The sequence below is a fragment of the Eleutherodactylus coqui genome, chromosome 3, assembly GCF_035609145.1.
Source record: "Eleutherodactylus coqui strain aEleCoq1 chromosome 3, aEleCoq1.hap1, whole genome shotgun sequence".
NCBI classification, from domain to species: domain Eukaryota; kingdom Metazoa; phylum Chordata; class Amphibia; order Anura; family Eleutherodactylidae; genus Eleutherodactylus; species Eleutherodactylus coqui.
This window is the reverse complement of record NC_089839.1, coordinates 299,841,523-299,860,227: the sequence shown is the minus strand read 5'-3', so window position 1 is coordinate 299,860,227 and position 18,705 is coordinate 299,841,523. Positions and strand designations below refer to the sequence as shown.

Below are 18,705 nucleotides of genomic sequence, written 5' to 3'. Positions count from 1 at the left end.
GTGATATAAATAGCAGGTGGCGGTATTCTAACATTAGTCCTGTAGTAGCTGGTGATATAAATAGCAGGTGGCACTATTCTAACACTAGTCCTGTAGTATCTGGTGATATAAATAACAGGTGGCGCTATTCTAACAATAGTTCTGTAGTAGCTGGTGATATAAATAGCAGGTGGCACTATTCTAACATTAGTCCTGTAGTATCTGGTGATATAAATAGCAGGTGGCACTATTCTAAAATTAGTCCTGTAGTATCTGGTGATATAAATAGCAGGTGGCACTATTCTAACATTAGTCCTATAGTATCTGGGGATATAAATAGCAGGTGGCACTATTCTAACATTAGTCCTATAGTATCTGGGGATATAAATAGCAGGTGGCACTATTCTAACATTAGTCCTGTAGTATCTGGTGATATAAATAGCAGGTGGCGCTATTCTAACATTAGTCCTGTAGTATCTGGTGATATAAATAACAGGTGGCACTATTCTAACAATATTCCTGTAGTAGCTGGTGATATAAATAGCTGGTGGCACTATTCTAACATTAGTCCTGTAGTATCTGGTGATATAAATAGCAGGTGGCACTATTCTAACATTAGTCCTGTAGTATCTGGTGATATAAATAGCAGGTGGCACTATTCTAACATTAACCCCTTAGTATCTGGTGATATAAATAGCTGGTGGCGCTATTCTAACATCAGTCCTGTAGTAGCTGGTGATATAAATAGCAGGTGGCGCTATTCTAACATTAGTCCTGTAGTATCTGGTGATATAAATAACAGGTGGCGCTATTCTAACATTAGTCCTGGAATATCTGAGGAAAGAAACATTTAAAAAAAAATGTGTATCCAAAAAATGTTTATAATTTTGGGCTGGATTTAAGTAGAAACAATATTTTTTGTGGGATAGCTCCCAAGGGCCCATGGCTATTTACTCAGTTACAAGATGGCATTCCCTATTCATATGCCATATTAGGACATATAAATATCACTATGAGGGGTCCCGCAGAGTTGGAAGTCTGCTGCATAAGTGGAGCACCCGTCGGGGCCGGATTGGCTTTCCTGTAATACTACAATTCTCTTGCAAGCGGGTGCTGCCAGGGAATCGTCCTTCAGGCCGCGGCCTCTGTGGGCATAATCAGTTGTTTGCTGGCAGTGCCAAGAGCAGGACTTGGGACGATGAGCTATACATCTTGGCACAACCCTTTAATAGGACCAGTAAACAGATAACACAAGTTTCTGAGAAAAAAATGTTGCCAGAATATTTAGAATTTTTTAACCCTTTTATGTCACTCCAATTCAGTTTCTTAGAACACATTAGTCGCAGTAAATATTCTTCCTCCTGTTTTGCAAATGAAATACTGCTAAAAAGGCCCAGATGGGTTCGCAGACAGAACTGAATCAGAAATGTTGCAAACTTTGATGCTTCATTTTACCAAGCCGTGTTATTTTCACAGTTGTGAATTTATGCGCCGGCTCTTTTTCTTTGTATCTGCAGGTGTTCATTCTCTAAATCTTGCTCATGGCGCCATAACGGGGAGCTGGTTTTTGCTTGTTAACAAAAAACAAACAGAACACAGGTGGTAAATACTACAGAGCGCGCACTAAGAGGGAAAGTTTGTTTTTTTTTATTTTACTTTAATGGAGCATGGAAGAAAGTGTTTGAAAATCTGTCTCATCAGAAAAGAGAATCAAAATCGTGAAGAGTTGCTTGCCTTCAGATTTTAAGGTTAATCCACCTTAAAGGGAAATGTCTGTCTTAACTACAGCTAATATTCTATGCTGACTAATTCCTGAATTTACTGCATTTTCATATAAATCCCATAACGTTACATTGTAAAATTCAGCCTACTTGCAGCCACCAACAGGGGGAGCTTTAGAGCTAACTGCATACTGTCTATACATTGAACTCAATAGTAAAATAGTATACGGTAAGCTCCCCCTAGTGGTGGTTGTAGGAATTCCAGAATTTTATCATTTAATTCTATATCTGTGCAGGAGATTTGGAGCTCTGTAGCCTGAAAATGGAGCTCTGCTCATTCTAAAGACATGATAAGATATGAATCCACACAGAATTTAGGACCCAAAAAACTGAAAAGATGATAAGGTTTTTCCATCAAAAGCAATTTAATCATCGAATATAATTTTTGCAATCACTTCCATTAGCTATAGAACAATTCATCACAGGAGTTGTGCCAAGATGCGCAACCCCTTTTAGAATGTATGACTTGTGACAATCAACTGATTACCCCAAGTCCCACTGTCGGCACGCTTAGTAAACAGCTAATTTTGGTTGGGGGAAGCTATGGCCGGTCTGATATTTTCTCCCAAGTGATCGCTAAAGAGAAAATATTGTATTACAGAATGGCAAAAGGTCTGACATTATTAGAGAGACGTCAAAATTCAGCCTTTGGCTTTGAGTACATTCTTCATCCTATTGTCACATCTGTCTCCTGAGATCTCTGGTACTACAGGTTCTCTGGAGCTTTCTGCTCAAGTGTGGGGGATTGTGCTGGCTGGGCGTGTCTCCAGTCAGCCAATCACTCTAGGTCTGTGTGGTGTGAGCAGGTTCTATGTGTGGTGGCTGCAAGGAAGGTTTGTGTCTTATGGTTTCGTTTGCTTATGTCACTGGACTCCTGGTTAATGTAGGGACTAGCGATATTGCTAGGAGCTGTGACGCGGCCCGCTAGCTTCCATATTTTGGCCAAAATGTCAACAAATACCTGGCATTTATAGCATTAACGTCTGCTACTAGTATTTGCGTATTGGCTGCTGTATGGTGTGATTTTGGTTCTATGTGTCTTCTTATCCTGTCGAGTTGTCACTGCATCCTAGCATCGTAGCCTGGGTGCAAGGGTTCCTAGGGACAGCAAGGGCCCATCTCCGAAGACCGTTGGGCCAACCCCTATTGGGGTGATGTCCTTGGTCATCTTCCTTTGTAGAAGATAGAGAGAAATGAGAACTTTTATGTATACTGACCTAGAGTGATTGGTTGACTGGAGAAACACACACGCCCAGCCAACACAATCCCCTCCACCTGAGCAGGAAAGCTCCAGAGAACCTGTAGTACCACAGATCTCAGGAGACAGACATGACACCTATCAAGTTGTGCCAGACCCTAGTCTTTCTTCTTTGTACTCTGTACTATGGTAATGGAACTCTGGGGTATACAAGGTGTCAAATGTAAAGATGTAAGTACATGCAAACTCTTTACCATTGTCATCTACTTTGAAATTGAAGTTTTAGGGGCCTGAAAACTCCTATTTCCATCCGCACGCCTTTTATGCTGATTGTGGAGAATCCTCCATTTGTAGCACTGAGTACCGCATCATTTTCTGTGTTATAATGTATCTGTCTTGCCTTGATTGTACGAAAATGAGAACAATTGATAGTTTTTTGGGGGGACACCCGCTGCACATTGTAAATTAAAGACTTCTTATTTGTGAATGATCGTTCATTACGGCAGCGCGGAATGGAAATGAATAATTCAAATGTGGAGAATGATTTTCTCTCAATTCGTTCTAGTTTGTCTAAAGTCATTGAATCTTACTTGACGTTTTTCACTCATTTTGCTGCAATTCCTCTTGTTTGTGTTTTATTATATTCTTCGTATTTTTTTTAAATGGAAGCCTTGATTTTCCTGGAAAGTAAATGGGGAACCGCCCCTCTATCTAATATATACATCCTCGGCTTATCTATAGGGGCCCAAAATTAGGATGTGCTGCAAAAAATCACAAGTCCTAATTTTGCGCAATTTTGTTCTGGAACCGCCCATTTGTTCCTATAGGAGGGGGAAAATAGCATCAAACTTGTGAATTTCATGCACATGCAATGCATTTTTTTCTATTTTTACTATTGAAATATGCAATTTTTACACCTGTGAAACTGGAATGTGCAGCAAAACACATCGCAATGGCATGATAAATCACTGGATCCAAGCCCGCTCCATACACAGTGTGTGCTGGCCATCTTTGACAAATTACACCCACCCACAACAGTTGCGATTACACATAACTCTGATCACTACTGTTAACCCTTTAAATGTCCAGAATCCCCCGCCCCCACAATGAGATTGCAGGGTGCCATCTTAGTATTATGCCAGTCTGGGGCCTTCTGCAGGCTGCTATGACTGTATGTGTATTAAGACACGCCTGTGGCCTGTTAAAGTACTAGAATGCCTGTCAAAGTACAGTATAAGGGCTCAGTCAGACGGGCGTTTTTATGTATCAATTTGTGTGTGCAGAACGCAAACGTGCAAACATTTGTGTGACCGAAACGGGCGCCACGTTGAAAAAAACGCGCTTGGCTGCGCTTATGCGCACATAAAGTGTGCTGCCCGCTATCCCCTGCTGCGACTGTGACAGCTGCAGCAAGGGATTCCTTGGATGTGAAAACCCTGGATGCTGTCACATCCAGGGGTTTCCCCTTTGGTCAATGGGACCGGCGGCAGCAGTGGCGGCCCCATTGACCTACAGAGAAGATCGTGACTCCTCACGGAGATAAAGATATCCACTGCCACAGGTGTCACAGCTGTGGACGAGGATTTCTTTATCTCTGTGGGGAGTCCCCTTGTCACTGAACACTGACAGCATTGTCACAGTGTCCAGTGACAAGGGGACTCACCGCGGAGAAGAAGAAATCCTCTGCCACAGCTGGCTCAGCTGTGGCAGTGGATCGCAGTGCTATCCCATTGAATGGGCTATAGACTGCCAGCAAGCCCTACAGTTATTTTCGGGGAAGGGCTTTAAATATAAACCCTTCCCTGAGAATCATAGCTAAAATGTGTAAAAAATATATACTCACCTCTCTGCAGCTGCCGGGGCTCAGGCGTATCCAGCCGGGTCTTCTCCCTGTGCTGCTGTGAAGTGCTTTCAGTAGATAGCTAAGTGCTGCCTCTGATTGGACACAGTGCTCAGCCAATCAGAGGCAGCCCTTTCAGCAGGTGGGGATTTTAAATCCCTGCCTGCTGAAAGCACTTCAGAGCAGTGCAGGGAGAAGACCCGGCTGGATGCGCCTGCGGAGAAGTGAGTATATATATTTTCTTATTTTTTACACATTTTAGGGGTGATTTTTCAGGGAAGAGCTTATATTTTAAGCCCTTCCCCCAAAATCACTGCAGGGCTTGCTGGCAGCCCATGGCTTTCAATGGAGCCAGCTGTAGCGCCAGCTGCATTGAATTCAATGGGAGAACATGGCGTTCATGTGCCACAGCTGTCACAGCTGTGCCAGAGGATCGCGATCTTCACTGTATATTCTCAATGAGGTCGGTGCTGCTGCCGCCGCCTCCATTGAGCACCAGGTGAAATTCCTGGATGTGACTGAGCCCTAATGCAATACAATGTTATTGCATTATACCATATAAGCAATCCAATGATCACTAGTTCATTTCTCCTACAGAGAATAAATGTAAAAATAACTAGAATTTTTTTTATATACTTAGAAAAAAATTAAAAATAGAGTATTAAAAGAAAACGCACGGCAACCGCTGCCCTGAGCTCATTCATCGGAAATGGTTTTTGGTCATCCAGATTTTGGTTTATCAGCGACAGAATCTATTTTGGGGATTTGGAAAGAATCTGGCAACTGCACTGCGGGTAATGGGAGGTCTGGTTGGGTGCCGTTGGTTTAAATCTGCAGCGCTGACACTGTGCTTCATTCAGATGACACAGGGAGGATCTCAAGGCGTTCTGCTTCAGAGAATGTCATCATTTACATTGTCTTTAATGAAGTTTGATATATCACACACCTAATTTTCTTGAATCCAAAATGGCGTAGTTCAAAAAGACCGTGGTGATAGTGACGCGGTTTATCAGGTTTTCCTCTTTATCCGTAGCTTGTATGCAAAATTGGATCCCCATCTATGACCTGTTTTCCTTCTATATTGGTCCTGTACGGTTTATTAGACACTTTCATTGCAGACCTCGTGACCTTGTTATACTGTAACTTGCCAGATTCCCTCCGCTACACTTTACGGCTTACTTAGTATATTTGTTATCTTTTGTCTTATTATCTCCAGATGCTTCTTGGAAGACGGTGCTTCAAAGGGAGCCTGGTTGAATCGCTCCAGTATTATTTTTGCGGGGAACGACAAGTGGTCAGTGGACCCCAGAGTTTCAATAGCAACGGCAACCAAAAAGGAGTACAGCCTGCAGATACAAAAGGTGGACATTTTTGATGACGGGCCGTATACCTGCTCGGTTCAGACTGAGCATAGTCCCAGGACAATGCAAATTCATCTCACTGTCCAGGGTAAGTGCTGGATGCATTGCTGAACCTGTAGAATAATGTACAGAAGTAGCAGTTTGTTAATTGTCTTGTTTGTGCACTGATACCCCCTGAGGGAGGTTTACCGGCAGGTCTATAAGGAGGGTTATCATATGATCAGCAGCTACGGAAACGGATACCAGGACTGAGCCCAAAGCTTTCTCGGGGATAGTTACTAAGATTCAGCACATCACTTTTCATGCCAGATGTCTAACTGTGCCAGATGCAAAAAGGGCTCCATACAAGTGGAAAAAGTGCCCCAAAGTGGCGTCTGATTCTGGTGTGAAAACTGGTATTTAATACTAAACGACACAGGACAACCGACAGTTCCTCTATGTACTACACCACACAGGAGATCCGACAGCTGCTCTATATACTACACCACACAGGACAGCCAACAGCTCCTCTATATACTACACCGCACAGGAGAGCCGAGAGCTCCTCTGTATACTACACCACACAGGAGAGCCCACAGCTGCTCTATATACTACACCACACAGGACAGCCAACAGCTCCTCTATGTACTACACCGCACAGGAGAGCCGACAGCTCCTCTGTATACTACACCGCACAGGAGAGCTGACAACTGCTCTATGTACTACACCACACAGGAGAGCCGACAGCTCCTCTATATACTACACCACACAGGAGAGCCCACAGCTGCTCTATATACTACACCAAACAGGACAGCCAACAGCTCCTCTATATACTACACCACACCGGAGAGCCAACAGCTCCTCTATGTACTACACCACACAGGAGAGCCGACAGCTCCTCTATATACTACACCATACAGGAGAGTCGGCAGCTCCTCTATATACTACACCACACCGGAGAGCCGACAGCTCCTCTATGTACTACACCACACAGGAGAGCTGACAGCTGCTCTATATACTACACCAAACAGGACAGCCAACAGCTCCTCTATATACTACACCACACAGGAGATCCGACAGCTGCTCTATATACTACACCAAACAGGACAGCCAACAGCTCCTCTATATACTACACCACACCGGAGAGCCGACAGCTCCTCTATGTACTACACCACACAGGAGAGCTGACAGCTGCTGCATATACTACACCACACAGGGGAGCCGACAGCTGCTCTATATACTACACCACGCAGGAGAACCCACAGCTCCTCTATATACTACACCACACAGGAGAGCCGACAGCTGCTCTATATACTACACCACACAGGAGAGCCGACAGCTGCTCTATATACTACACCACACAGGAGAGCCGACAGCTGCTCTATATACTACACCGCACAGGAGAGCCGACAGCTCCTTTATATACTACACTACACAGGAGAGATGTCAGCTCCTATATATACTACACCACACAGGAGAGCCGTCAGCTCCTCTATATACTACACTACACAGGAGAGACGTCAGCTCCTATATATACTACACCACACAGTAGAGCCGGTAGCTCTTCTATATACTACTCCGCACAGGAGACCCGACAGCTCTTCTATATACTACACCACACAGGAGAACCAACAGCTTCTCTATATACTACACCACACAGGAGAGCTGACAGCTCCTCTATATACTACACCACACAGGAGAGCTGACAACTGCTCTATATGCTACACCACACAGGAAAGCTGACAGCTTCTCTATATACTACACCACACAGGAGAGCTGACAGTTCCTCTATATACTACACCGCACAGGAGAGCCGAGAGCTGCCCTATATACTACACTGCACAGGAGAGCTGACAGCTTCCCTATATACTGCACCACACAGGAGAGCCGACAGCTCCTATATATACTACACCAAACAAGAGAGGCAACGGTTCCTCTATATACTACTCTACACAGGAGAGCTGACAGCTTGTTTATATACTACACCGCACAGGAGAGCCGACAGCTGCTTTATATACTACACCACACAGGGGTGTCGACAGCTTCTCTATATATTACACCACACAGGAGAGCCGACTGCTCCTCTATATAATACACCACACAGGAGAGCCGACAGCCCCTCTATATACTACACCACACAGGAGAGTCGACAGCCCTTCTATATACTACACCACACAGGAGAGCCGACAGCTCCTCAATATGCTACACCGCACACAGGAGCCGACAGCTCTTCTATATACAACACCACAAAGGATAGCCGACAGCTCCTCAATATGCTACACCACACAGGATAGCCGACAGCTGCTCTATATACTACACCACACAGAAGAGCCGACAGCTCCTCTATATACTCCACCACACAGGAGAGCCGACAGCTCCTCTATATACTACACCACACAGGATAGCCGACAGCTGCTCTATATACTACACCACACAGAAGAGCTGACAGCCCTTTTATATACTACACTGCACAGGAGCGCCGACAGCTCCTTATATACTACACCACACAGCATAGCCGACTGCTTCTCTGTATACTGCACCACACAGGAGAACCAACCACTCATCTATATACTACACCACACAGGAGAAGCAACTGCTCTTCTATATACTACACTCCACAGGAGAGCCAATAGCTCTTCTATATACTACACCACACAGGAGAGCCGACAGCTCCTCTATATACTACACCACACAGGAGAGCCGACAGCTCCTCATATACTACACCACACAGCATAGCCGACTGCTTCTTTGTATACTACACCACACAGGAGAACCAACAGCTCATCTATATATTATACCATACAGGAGAACCAACAGCTCTTCTATATACTACACCCCACAGGAGAGCCAACAGCTCCTCTATATACTACACCACACAGTGGAGACATCAGCTCCTCTATATACTACACCACGCAGAAAAGCCAACAGCTCCTGTATATACTACACCACACAGTTGAGCCGACAGCTCCTCTATATACTACACCTCACAGGAGAGCCGACAGCTGCTCTATATACTACACCACACAGTTGAGCCGACAGCTCCTCTATATACTACACCACACAGGAGAGCCGACAGCTGCTCTATATACTACACCACACAGTTGAGCTGACAGCTCCTCTATATACTACACCACACAGGAAAGCCAACAGCTCTGCTATATACCACACCACACAGGAGAGCCTACAGCTCCTAAATATACTACACCACATGGGAGAGCCAACAGCTCCTCTATATACTACACCGCACAGGACAGCCAACAGCTCCTCTATATACTACACCACACAGGAGAACCAAAAGCTTCTGTATATACTACACTGCACAGGAGAGCCTACAGCTTTGCTGTATACTACACCACACAGGAGAGCCGACAGCTCCTCTATATATTACACCACACAGGAGAGCCAAAAACTCCTCTATATACTACACCACACAGGAGAACCTACAGCTACTGTATATACTACACCGCACAGGAGAGCCGACAGCTCCTCTGTATACTACACCGCATAGGAGAGCCGACAGCTTCTCTATATACTACACCACACAGGAGAGCCAACAGCTGCTCTATATACTACACCACACAGGAGAGCCGACAGCTCCTCCATATACTACACCACACAGGAGAGCCAACAGCTGCTCTATATACTACACCTCACAGGAGAGCCAACAGCTGCTCTATATACTACTACCACACAGCAGAGTCGACAGCTCCTCTATATACTACACCACACAGGAGAGCCGACAGCTCCTCTATATACTACACCACACACGAGAGCCAACAGCTCCTCTATGTACTACACCACACAGCAGAGCCGACAGCTCCTCTATATACTACACCACACATGGCAGCTGACAGCTCCTCTATATACTACACCGCACTGGATAGCCGACAGCTTCTCTATATACTACATCACACAGGAGAGGTGACAGCTTCTCTATATACTACACCACACAGGAGAGGTGACAGCTCCTCTATATACTACACCGCACAGGAGAGCCGACAGCTCCTCTATATACTACACCACACGGGAGAGGTGACAGCTCCCCTATATACTACACCGCACAGGATAGCCGTCAGCTCCTCTATATACTACACCACACAGGAAAGCCGACAGCTCCTGTATATACTACACCACAGAGGAGAGCCGACAAGCCCTATATACTACACCACAGGAGAGCTGACAGCTCCTCTATATACTACACCACACAGGAGAGCCAACAGCAACTCTCTATACTACACCACACAGGAGAGCCGACAGCTGCTCTATATACTACACCACACAGGAGAGCCGACAGCTGCTCTATATACTACACTACACAGGAAAGCCGACAGCTGCTCTATATACAACACCACACAGGAGAGCCGACAGCTGCTCTATATACTATACCACACAGGAGAGCCGACAGCTGCTCTATATACTACACCACACAGAGGAGCTGACAGCTCCTTTATATATTATACCACACAAGAGAGCCAACAGCTCCTCTATATACTACACCGCACATGGCAGCCGACAGCTCCTCTATATACTACACCACACATGGCAGCCGACAGCTCCTCTATATACTACGCCACACTGAATGCTCGTAAGCGAGGCATGGTTCCCCAGCAGCCCAGAATAATGGCGTGTTTGTAATATTTCATAATGCAGCATTAGTGCTCCTACAGACTCATCTCTTCAGGATCTGATCTTCACAGACTTCATTTACTAATGACTGTGTTTCCTTTTGCTTATTTTTGTTTTGCCATTGATATACCCCATCTCTCCCAGCAGAGACACTTAATGATTGATTCCTCGATTAGCTGCAATATCTTCAGGGGATCATTCTAAACTGTAGACGTTTCCAGTAGTTCTAAAAGTTACACTTTGTAACGATGGAGACTTTTTAATGAGATGGTGAAATCAAAACTCAATCCATCCCAAATGCAAGTTACTATTTAGAGCTGCCATTTTCTAGTAGGTTGTATTGTAAACCCGCGCCCCGCTGTGTCCCAGCACGCCGTACGCCGTTACACGCTGTATTTAATTCTAGGCGGCAGTTAATTTAAGAGTAAAAAACACAAACTTTTAGGGAGCATTTTGATGATAAATTCCTACTGGAATTAGCTTAAAGGAGAATGAAAAGAAGCTCGCCAACTTTGGACTCTCTGATACGGTATTATAGGTCTTTTATGACTTTATGATTCAATGAGAACTATATTTTGCATATAATTTACTATCGGTATTCATATAGGAGCATTAGGGGTTATTTATGTTATTGACTGGTCACTCATTCTTTACCTTTTAAAGGGGACATTGGTGTCCAGCACACGCAGCACGAACTCGGTGTAGTCATGTGCCATCACATATTCACGCAAGTGTTTCTTAGGCCATGTGTGCTTTTCGTATGTGCAACAGACCGCACATGGCAGTACACTAACCCATTATAGTCAATCCGATCATGCAGTCATCTGTTTTTTTTTTCCATGGACCAGTGGTGCGTGTAAAAAATCACAGCAAGTCCTATTCTGGTCCGATTTCTTGGATAACAATCACCCATTGAAGTCAATGGGTGTGCAAAAAACATGGATGACATGTCTGTGAGGGGCTTACATATAGAGTCCTGTTCTGGGTGGTATAAGTGGACACCATAATGTAGGGTCCATTTCAGTTTTTGCCATGGGTCCCATCTCCTCTATGAACGCTGCTGTTTGTATGTACTACTCCAGGAACCTTTAGCCAACTTGTACTGGGGTCCCAATGTCCAAGTGCCCCATAGCAGCTACATGTTCTACGTATCAGATATGGGTCACCCTCTGGGTGTCGTCTCTCCTTAAGCAGAGCACCCATAAAGTGTGTGGAGATACCTAGTAGGTGAGTGGTTCGGGGGATGGCATTGTCTCTCCCCAAGGAGAGCATCTAAAAGGGGTGGGAGAAGTACTAGTGTCCTATATTGAAGTAACAGCAGTGTACTTGTGTAGGAAGGTATGGCTATTCTACACGATCGTTCATGGACCCCTGGGGGCCCTGGAACATAGATTTCAATGTTGTCTTGTGGCCATGTAAGAGATAGTGGGCTTAGCGCAACTGCAAAGTTGAAGAGTAGCATGTGAGAAGCAGAAATCCGCTTACCACATATCACTAAGTCCCATGGTACCATATTTATGACCGGAGTAAAGAAATGTAAGCTCTGGTAGTACGCCCTATGTTAAAGCATATTTTTAAAGAGGTTCCTGAATCTCCTGCAGATGATGGTGGATGACTTCCTGGATAATATGCCCCAATCATACCAGGAGGAGGTCGCTTCCAGTATGTACTCACAGTACCATTACAAAGACAGTGGCATCATACTATCATTAAATAGCAATAAACTGTACCCCCCTTCATTACTGTATATCAGAGACCACGAACTTTAGGCTACTCCTCAGTAGACATCAACTGGTAGGTGATGACGAACTTGTATGGCCATCGCTGCTCCAAGCTGTTGGCGTGAAGGGAGGGTTCTATACCAAAAGGGTGTTAATTACAGTTATAGATACACAGCCATAAGATAGTTCTATACCAGGAACACAACAACTCCTCATGTAACCAACCCTAGCTCTTCCCAACCCAACCAGAAGCGTTTGTGCATCACGGTCATATAAAAACTGGTTGCTTAATATATTCGATATCATTTTATTCTAAAGAATCTCTGACAATAACCCTGCGGAGATGTGATTTATTCCTCTACCACTCTGATTGTCTATGGCTGGCAACCAACCTTGGCTCATAGTGCCAATTAAGAACCTCTGGCATGAAAGCATAATCAATGTTTCCTCTCTGACTGAACCTTGGTGGTTATTATAATGAGATTGTCCAGACCTGGGTTGGACTCGGATTTATGATGAACAAACCACCGTTATGTAGCATATATGAAATGAACCGTTTGCCAATAGGAAATGAGATGATTGCGTCTGGATCACAAACAGCGGTCTGGTGTGTCCCCTAAACAACATGATGTCGTCTTCATTCTGAACCGGCTTTACCTGATCTCGGTTTTATTAGATGAGAGGTATTTCTTTGTGCTATAGATAGAAATCCAAAATACTTGAAAAGTGCCGCCATGTTTATTTTTGCAATTTTAGTTTTTGTACATAAAGCTTGTTGAAACGTATATGTTCTACCGTTGGGTAAAGATATTTCTAAATCAGGCGTTAGATGTTGAGTTTTGCATTGAGGCCCCCATTGCAGACGAATCAGGATAGGATGGGGAGTTCAGGCAATACTAATATTCACTAGGGACAACCCAACCTACAGCCCATCAAGGAAAATAACACCTTTTGGACCTTCTGCAATAGTAACATCCCAGGTTTGTTATATCTGTGTCGCGGGAGGTGATGCGCGGTGCTTATTTCAAGATACGATGGAGCCAACAGAGTTATCCAAAATATACGCATAATATTATTTAAGAACGCTTCTCTGAATAATACTCAATGAAGGCCATAAGGTAACAATGTACTTTAGAAAACAGTATTAACAATACTTTGGAAAAATGATTCCCATAACCTTGAAATACAGTTTACGTGGTACAATATACAGTCCTTCTGAGGGATGTTATCACTTTACTATTACAGTGTGACTGAACACTGTGTCCGTACGCCAAGGATTCGTGCGGATGCATTGCGTTTAGTCTCTTCCACAACCTGCAAGCTATTTCCCTTTAATTATTAATACTTGCTGCGGCATTCCCGTAAGCAACGGGACAATTGTGTGTTTGATCTAGTCCCTGCCAGTGTGCACACTTATTACTTGTGTTGAGGTTGGCCCAACTTACAGTTTGTTGCTTGAGATAGGAAGGGTCTAGATACTCCCTTCAGCCGATCTTGAGTTACTTTGTCCAGTGACACAAGGGCCTTTTGAAACGGCACTTACAGCCTCTGTCCTCTCTACAAACTATTGCACTCTCATTGAATAGCACCCACAGGAGGATCAATGCAGAGCCCTAGAATTTTCACTATTTCCTCTTTAACTACCAGGCATACCAGCTGGAGAAGCCAAAATGCCTGCACCATTCAAGTGAGGTCAAGGGAAAGGAGATGAGTGGGGTGTGGAGAACTGAAATCCCAATGAGGGGAAAGGCAAAAACGAAGGTCATAAAGAGCTTTCCATTTCTTCATCATACTCAGTGATAATAGTGATCATTGCAGCATGGGGGCCCCTTACAGGTTTTGCTATGGGGCCCTCTGATACTTTTAATGCCTCCGCTTTGCACCTATGTAGGATACTAATCTCTTTGAATGCGATCGCACCTTTTATGCACCTACAGGCCCCGTATAATATTTCCATCTCAGGAGCCTTTCATTCATAGAATCTTGCATCTCCATTGCCGCCAAGTTGCCCTACTACCGTGGTGCTCCCACAGCAACATGGCCATTCTTCACCCGGAACTACAGATATCACCGCCACAAAAGATGTGTTTTATGCAATTAACTGTGTTTAGCTGTAAGATACATACATAGACAAATAGAGTAAACAATACAGAATGAGGAGATGTATTTCCTTCATTTGTCACAGAACTACGTGGAGACCACTGCACCATCTCTCACGTCTACAGCATAACATGGACCTAACACTAATTTACTCCGGGCCAGTCTACATGGCTCTTGTTTCTGATGGGAAATTCATCTCTGAGCAGGTTGTCAGATGCCAAGAACCAACATGTAGTTGGTAGATATGAGATAGATAGATAGATATGAGATAGATAGATATGGGGTAGATAGATATGAGATAGATAGATAGATATGGGGTAGATAGATAGATAGATAGATAGATAGATAGATAGATAGATAGATAGATAGATAGATAGATATGAGGTAGATAGATAGATAGATAGATAGATATGAGGTAGATAGATAGATATGAGGTAGATAGATATATAGATATGAGATAGATAGATAGATAGATAGATATGAGATAGATAGATAGATATGAGTTAGATAGATAGATAGATAGATAGATAGATAGATAGATAGATAGATATGAGGTAGATAGATAGATAGATATGAGGTAGATAGATAGATATGAGGTAGATAGATAGATAGATATGAGATAGATAGATAGAAAGATATGAGATAGATAGATAGAAAGATAGATAGATTGATATGAGATAGATAGATAGATAGATAGATAGATAGATAGATAGATAGATAGATAGATAGATATGAGATAGATAGATAATGGACCTCGTCTGTATTAGCAGATGTTTTCCTTCTTGATGTTTATCTCCCCGGTAGATACATCTATGTATCTCGCTCACGCCCTCACGTGTGAAGCACAATTAGATAACATGTCTGCTTGAAGTTTGTCAAATGCCAGCTTGCATGTTTAATGAGCAGCAGTATGGGTGAGCAGGTGTGACACGAAATGTGTCAACACGCTGTAGATGGGCACGCATCATTATGAGTAATACCACTGCATGCTGTTTGGAGTCATCTGCTTTATCTCAGTCTCTGGAGACTTATAAGATCCCAAACTCAACACCTTGGCTCTTTATGCCTATCAGGAGATGTTTCCAGTCATTATCGAGCCGCGGAAATGACGGGATCAGGAGGAAACTTCACTGCATCTTCCTGTTGATACTAAACTTAGATTTTTCTTTCTCGGCTGTCGATGTTACAGGTCAAATCTGTAGATCATTCACTGAGGGGCAATATCACTGTGAGAAGACACAAAAGATGTGCGGCCTAATGTGCAAAAGATTGCAACTAAAAGGCGTCTGTCTTTTCCTTGTTAAAGGTTCGGACTAGGTGTTGAGCAAACCGATAGAGTCCAACTTTGCTAAAGGTTTATTACGATCTCGAATTTCCAGATGTTCATCCAAACACAAACACAAAATTCTTCTTCTCCTCCTGCTTCTCCTTTTACCCTTCCTTTTCTTTTTCGTATTCATCCCCTTTCTCCTCTTTTTTCTCTTCTTCCTCTTCCTCCTTCTACACTTCTTCCTCCTCCTCTTCTTTCTCCTCCTCTTCCTCCTTCTCCTCCTCTTCCTCCTCCTTCTCTTTCTCCTCCTCCTCCTCCTCCTTCTCTTCCTCTTTTTTCTCCTCCTCCTTCTTCTCCTCCTCTTACTCCTCCTGCTCTTCCTCTTCTTTCTCCTCCTCCTCTTCCTTCTTCTCCTCCTCTTCCCCCTCCTTCTCTTCCTCTTCTTTCTCCTCCTCCTCCTCCTTCTCTTCCTCCTCTTCCTCCTTCTTTCTCATCTTCCTCCTACTTTTGAAGAGTCCACTGATCACTAGTTGGGAGGTTTGCCTATATGACAGCGGGCTTTCTGAGCGCCCAGGTTCTAGGGCTCAGGTGTGACTGCCATCTCTGCACCATTATGATTAGTGGCCAAAACTGTACATGGAAGCCCATGGTACGCACAGTCGTGTATACAAGGCGCGGTAAGGACATAGGAAACTGTTCCAGACACAGATTTACATATAATTTTCCACCTTTCGAGAACAAAAGAAGCGTACAGAGACAATGGTCCCGGCGGTGCCATGTGGCTGGTTAATATGCACTTTGTGTCACCTGATAATGTACATATCTCATGTTTAACACGTCTCCACAATGAATTGCAAATATTAATAGTGATTTCGCCGGCTCGCAGCGTCTCATTTTTTTCCCCTGTTTGGCTTTACAAGTTTAGAGTGTGGAACTAATAAGATAATTCTCAAACAGCTCGACTTGAAATGAAGGATGAGATTTGCTGGGGACACAGCCGTATACTTAGTAGATAAAAGGAACAAGGCGCCATACACAAACGCGCTACCTGAACAGGGCGCCTATACTGCCAGCCCCGAGACATCTTATCACTCTGCCCAAGCCATCAGGAAGAAAGCAGATTAAATCCGCCGCGCCGGACATCATATTTCCTTAATATCCTTCCATGCAAACATGTCTGTCTTTGGTAAACCCCCGTACAGGAGAGAAGGGGCGCCGTGTCCAGTGTAGGGCGGGTTGTGGGATCGCCCCACCCATGGGAGCGCAGTCAGTTATTACAAAGTACTGGATATAAAGTTTTCTTCTGTCGAGTTGGTTCAATTTATATTTATTTGTTACTTATTCAGCATGACTATCGTTAACCATTTAACTACCAGAGATTTTTGGAGTTTTTATTTTTTTTTCCTTCATTCCCTCATTCCAAGAGTCATAGCTTTTTTTTTTCTCTGGCAACATACCAGTATGAAGGCTTGTATTTTGCCAGATGACTTGTATTTTTTATAGTCCCATTTAAAGCAACTGTTCAGCTTCAGTAAAAACGTATTGTCCCGGGACAGGAGGGGAAGAGGGTTAAATTACCTGCAGTTGTTCTTCTTTGCCAGCCCTTTAATCTGCCAGTTGTGGGTCTCGTTTTTTTTAATCCAAAATGGCCAATGCAGTTTCAGACTACCTACCGGTAATACCCACAATGTGTTGGTAGTATATGAGACTACTGATGCACTTTACCTTCACTCTGATTGGCCAGCATTGATCACATGAGCAGCTCTGGCCAATCGGGAACAATGCATGGTGTGTACTAGGAAGTTAGAAAATTTGGTGGCCATCTTGGACAACTGCAGGAAATATATCCCACTTCCCCCTGCAGTCCCAGGACAGAATCTTGTCTCAGAATCAGAAGTTTGCTTTAATGCACCACATAATGTATTGGAAAACTTGTACTTTTAAGTGCGGTGAAATGGAAAAAATGGGTGTATATGAGACTTTCTTTTTTGGCTATATATGACTCTTTAATGATTTTTTATCATCCAATTTTTTTGGAAGATTTGGGGGGGGGGGGGGGGGGGGGGGACACAAAATGGCATTATGTAATTCTTTTTCCAAAGCATTTATCATAAGATAAATTATACTTAGATAGTTTGGGCTTTTGGGGATGCAGCAATACCAAATATATTTATTTATTATTTAGATTGTTTTCTGAGAAAATTGGGAAAGGGGAGGAGTTGGGATATTTGCAGACCACCGGGCACACGCTCTCTCATAGACTTCTGTCTGCCCGCTCATAGCTTACTCTTTCACGCCAACAAGTTCTCCAGCACTTCCTAGTTAAGTGCATGGGCCTGCATCCCACCCCCATGTGAAAGCATTCAGTTCCTTCAGCAGATAATAAGGGGCTACATGCACCTGGATTGTAAAATCCCTTTAAGAGTCTTTGGTTGTCTCCTTGGCTCCCAAAGACATGAATGTAGAAAGCCGCAGACATGGCATGGCTGCCTCCTCTCTTTTCATTTACCACCTGGATGCAACAAGGGCAGCCATTGTGTCGGTAGGAAAGGGACCAGGGAACTCATGTCCTGGAAATAGGTGTGGGAAAGGCCAGCCTTAACAACTCGTGACTAGAGATGAGCGAGCACCAAAATGCTCGGGTGCTCGTTACTCGGGGCGAATTTATCGCGATGCTCGAGGGTTCGTTTCGAGTAACGAACCCCATTGAAGTCAATGGGCGACCGGAGCATTTTTGTATTTCGCCGATGCTCGCTAAGGTTTTCATGTGTGAAAATCTAGGCAATTCAAGAAAGTGATGGGAACGACACAGAAACGGATAGGGCAGGCGAGGGGCTACATGTTGGGCTG

The 18,705-nt window shown here is 44.0% G+C and overlaps 1 protein-coding gene across 2 annotated transcripts in view; it reads left to right on the top strand.

Moving 5' to 3' along the window:
* The window catches only part of NEGR1 (neuronal growth regulator 1), a 561,497-nt gene that overhangs the window by 232,318 nt on the left and 310,474 nt on the right, over positions 1-18,705 (top strand). For both annotated transcript variants that reach the window (XM_066597782.1, XM_066597781.1), the window contains exon 2: positions 6,015-6,247. In XM_066597782.1, coding sequence (XP_066453879.1) covers positions 6,015-6,247 — 233 coding nt within the window. The remainder of the gene's footprint in view (positions 1-6,014; positions 6,248-18,705) is intronic.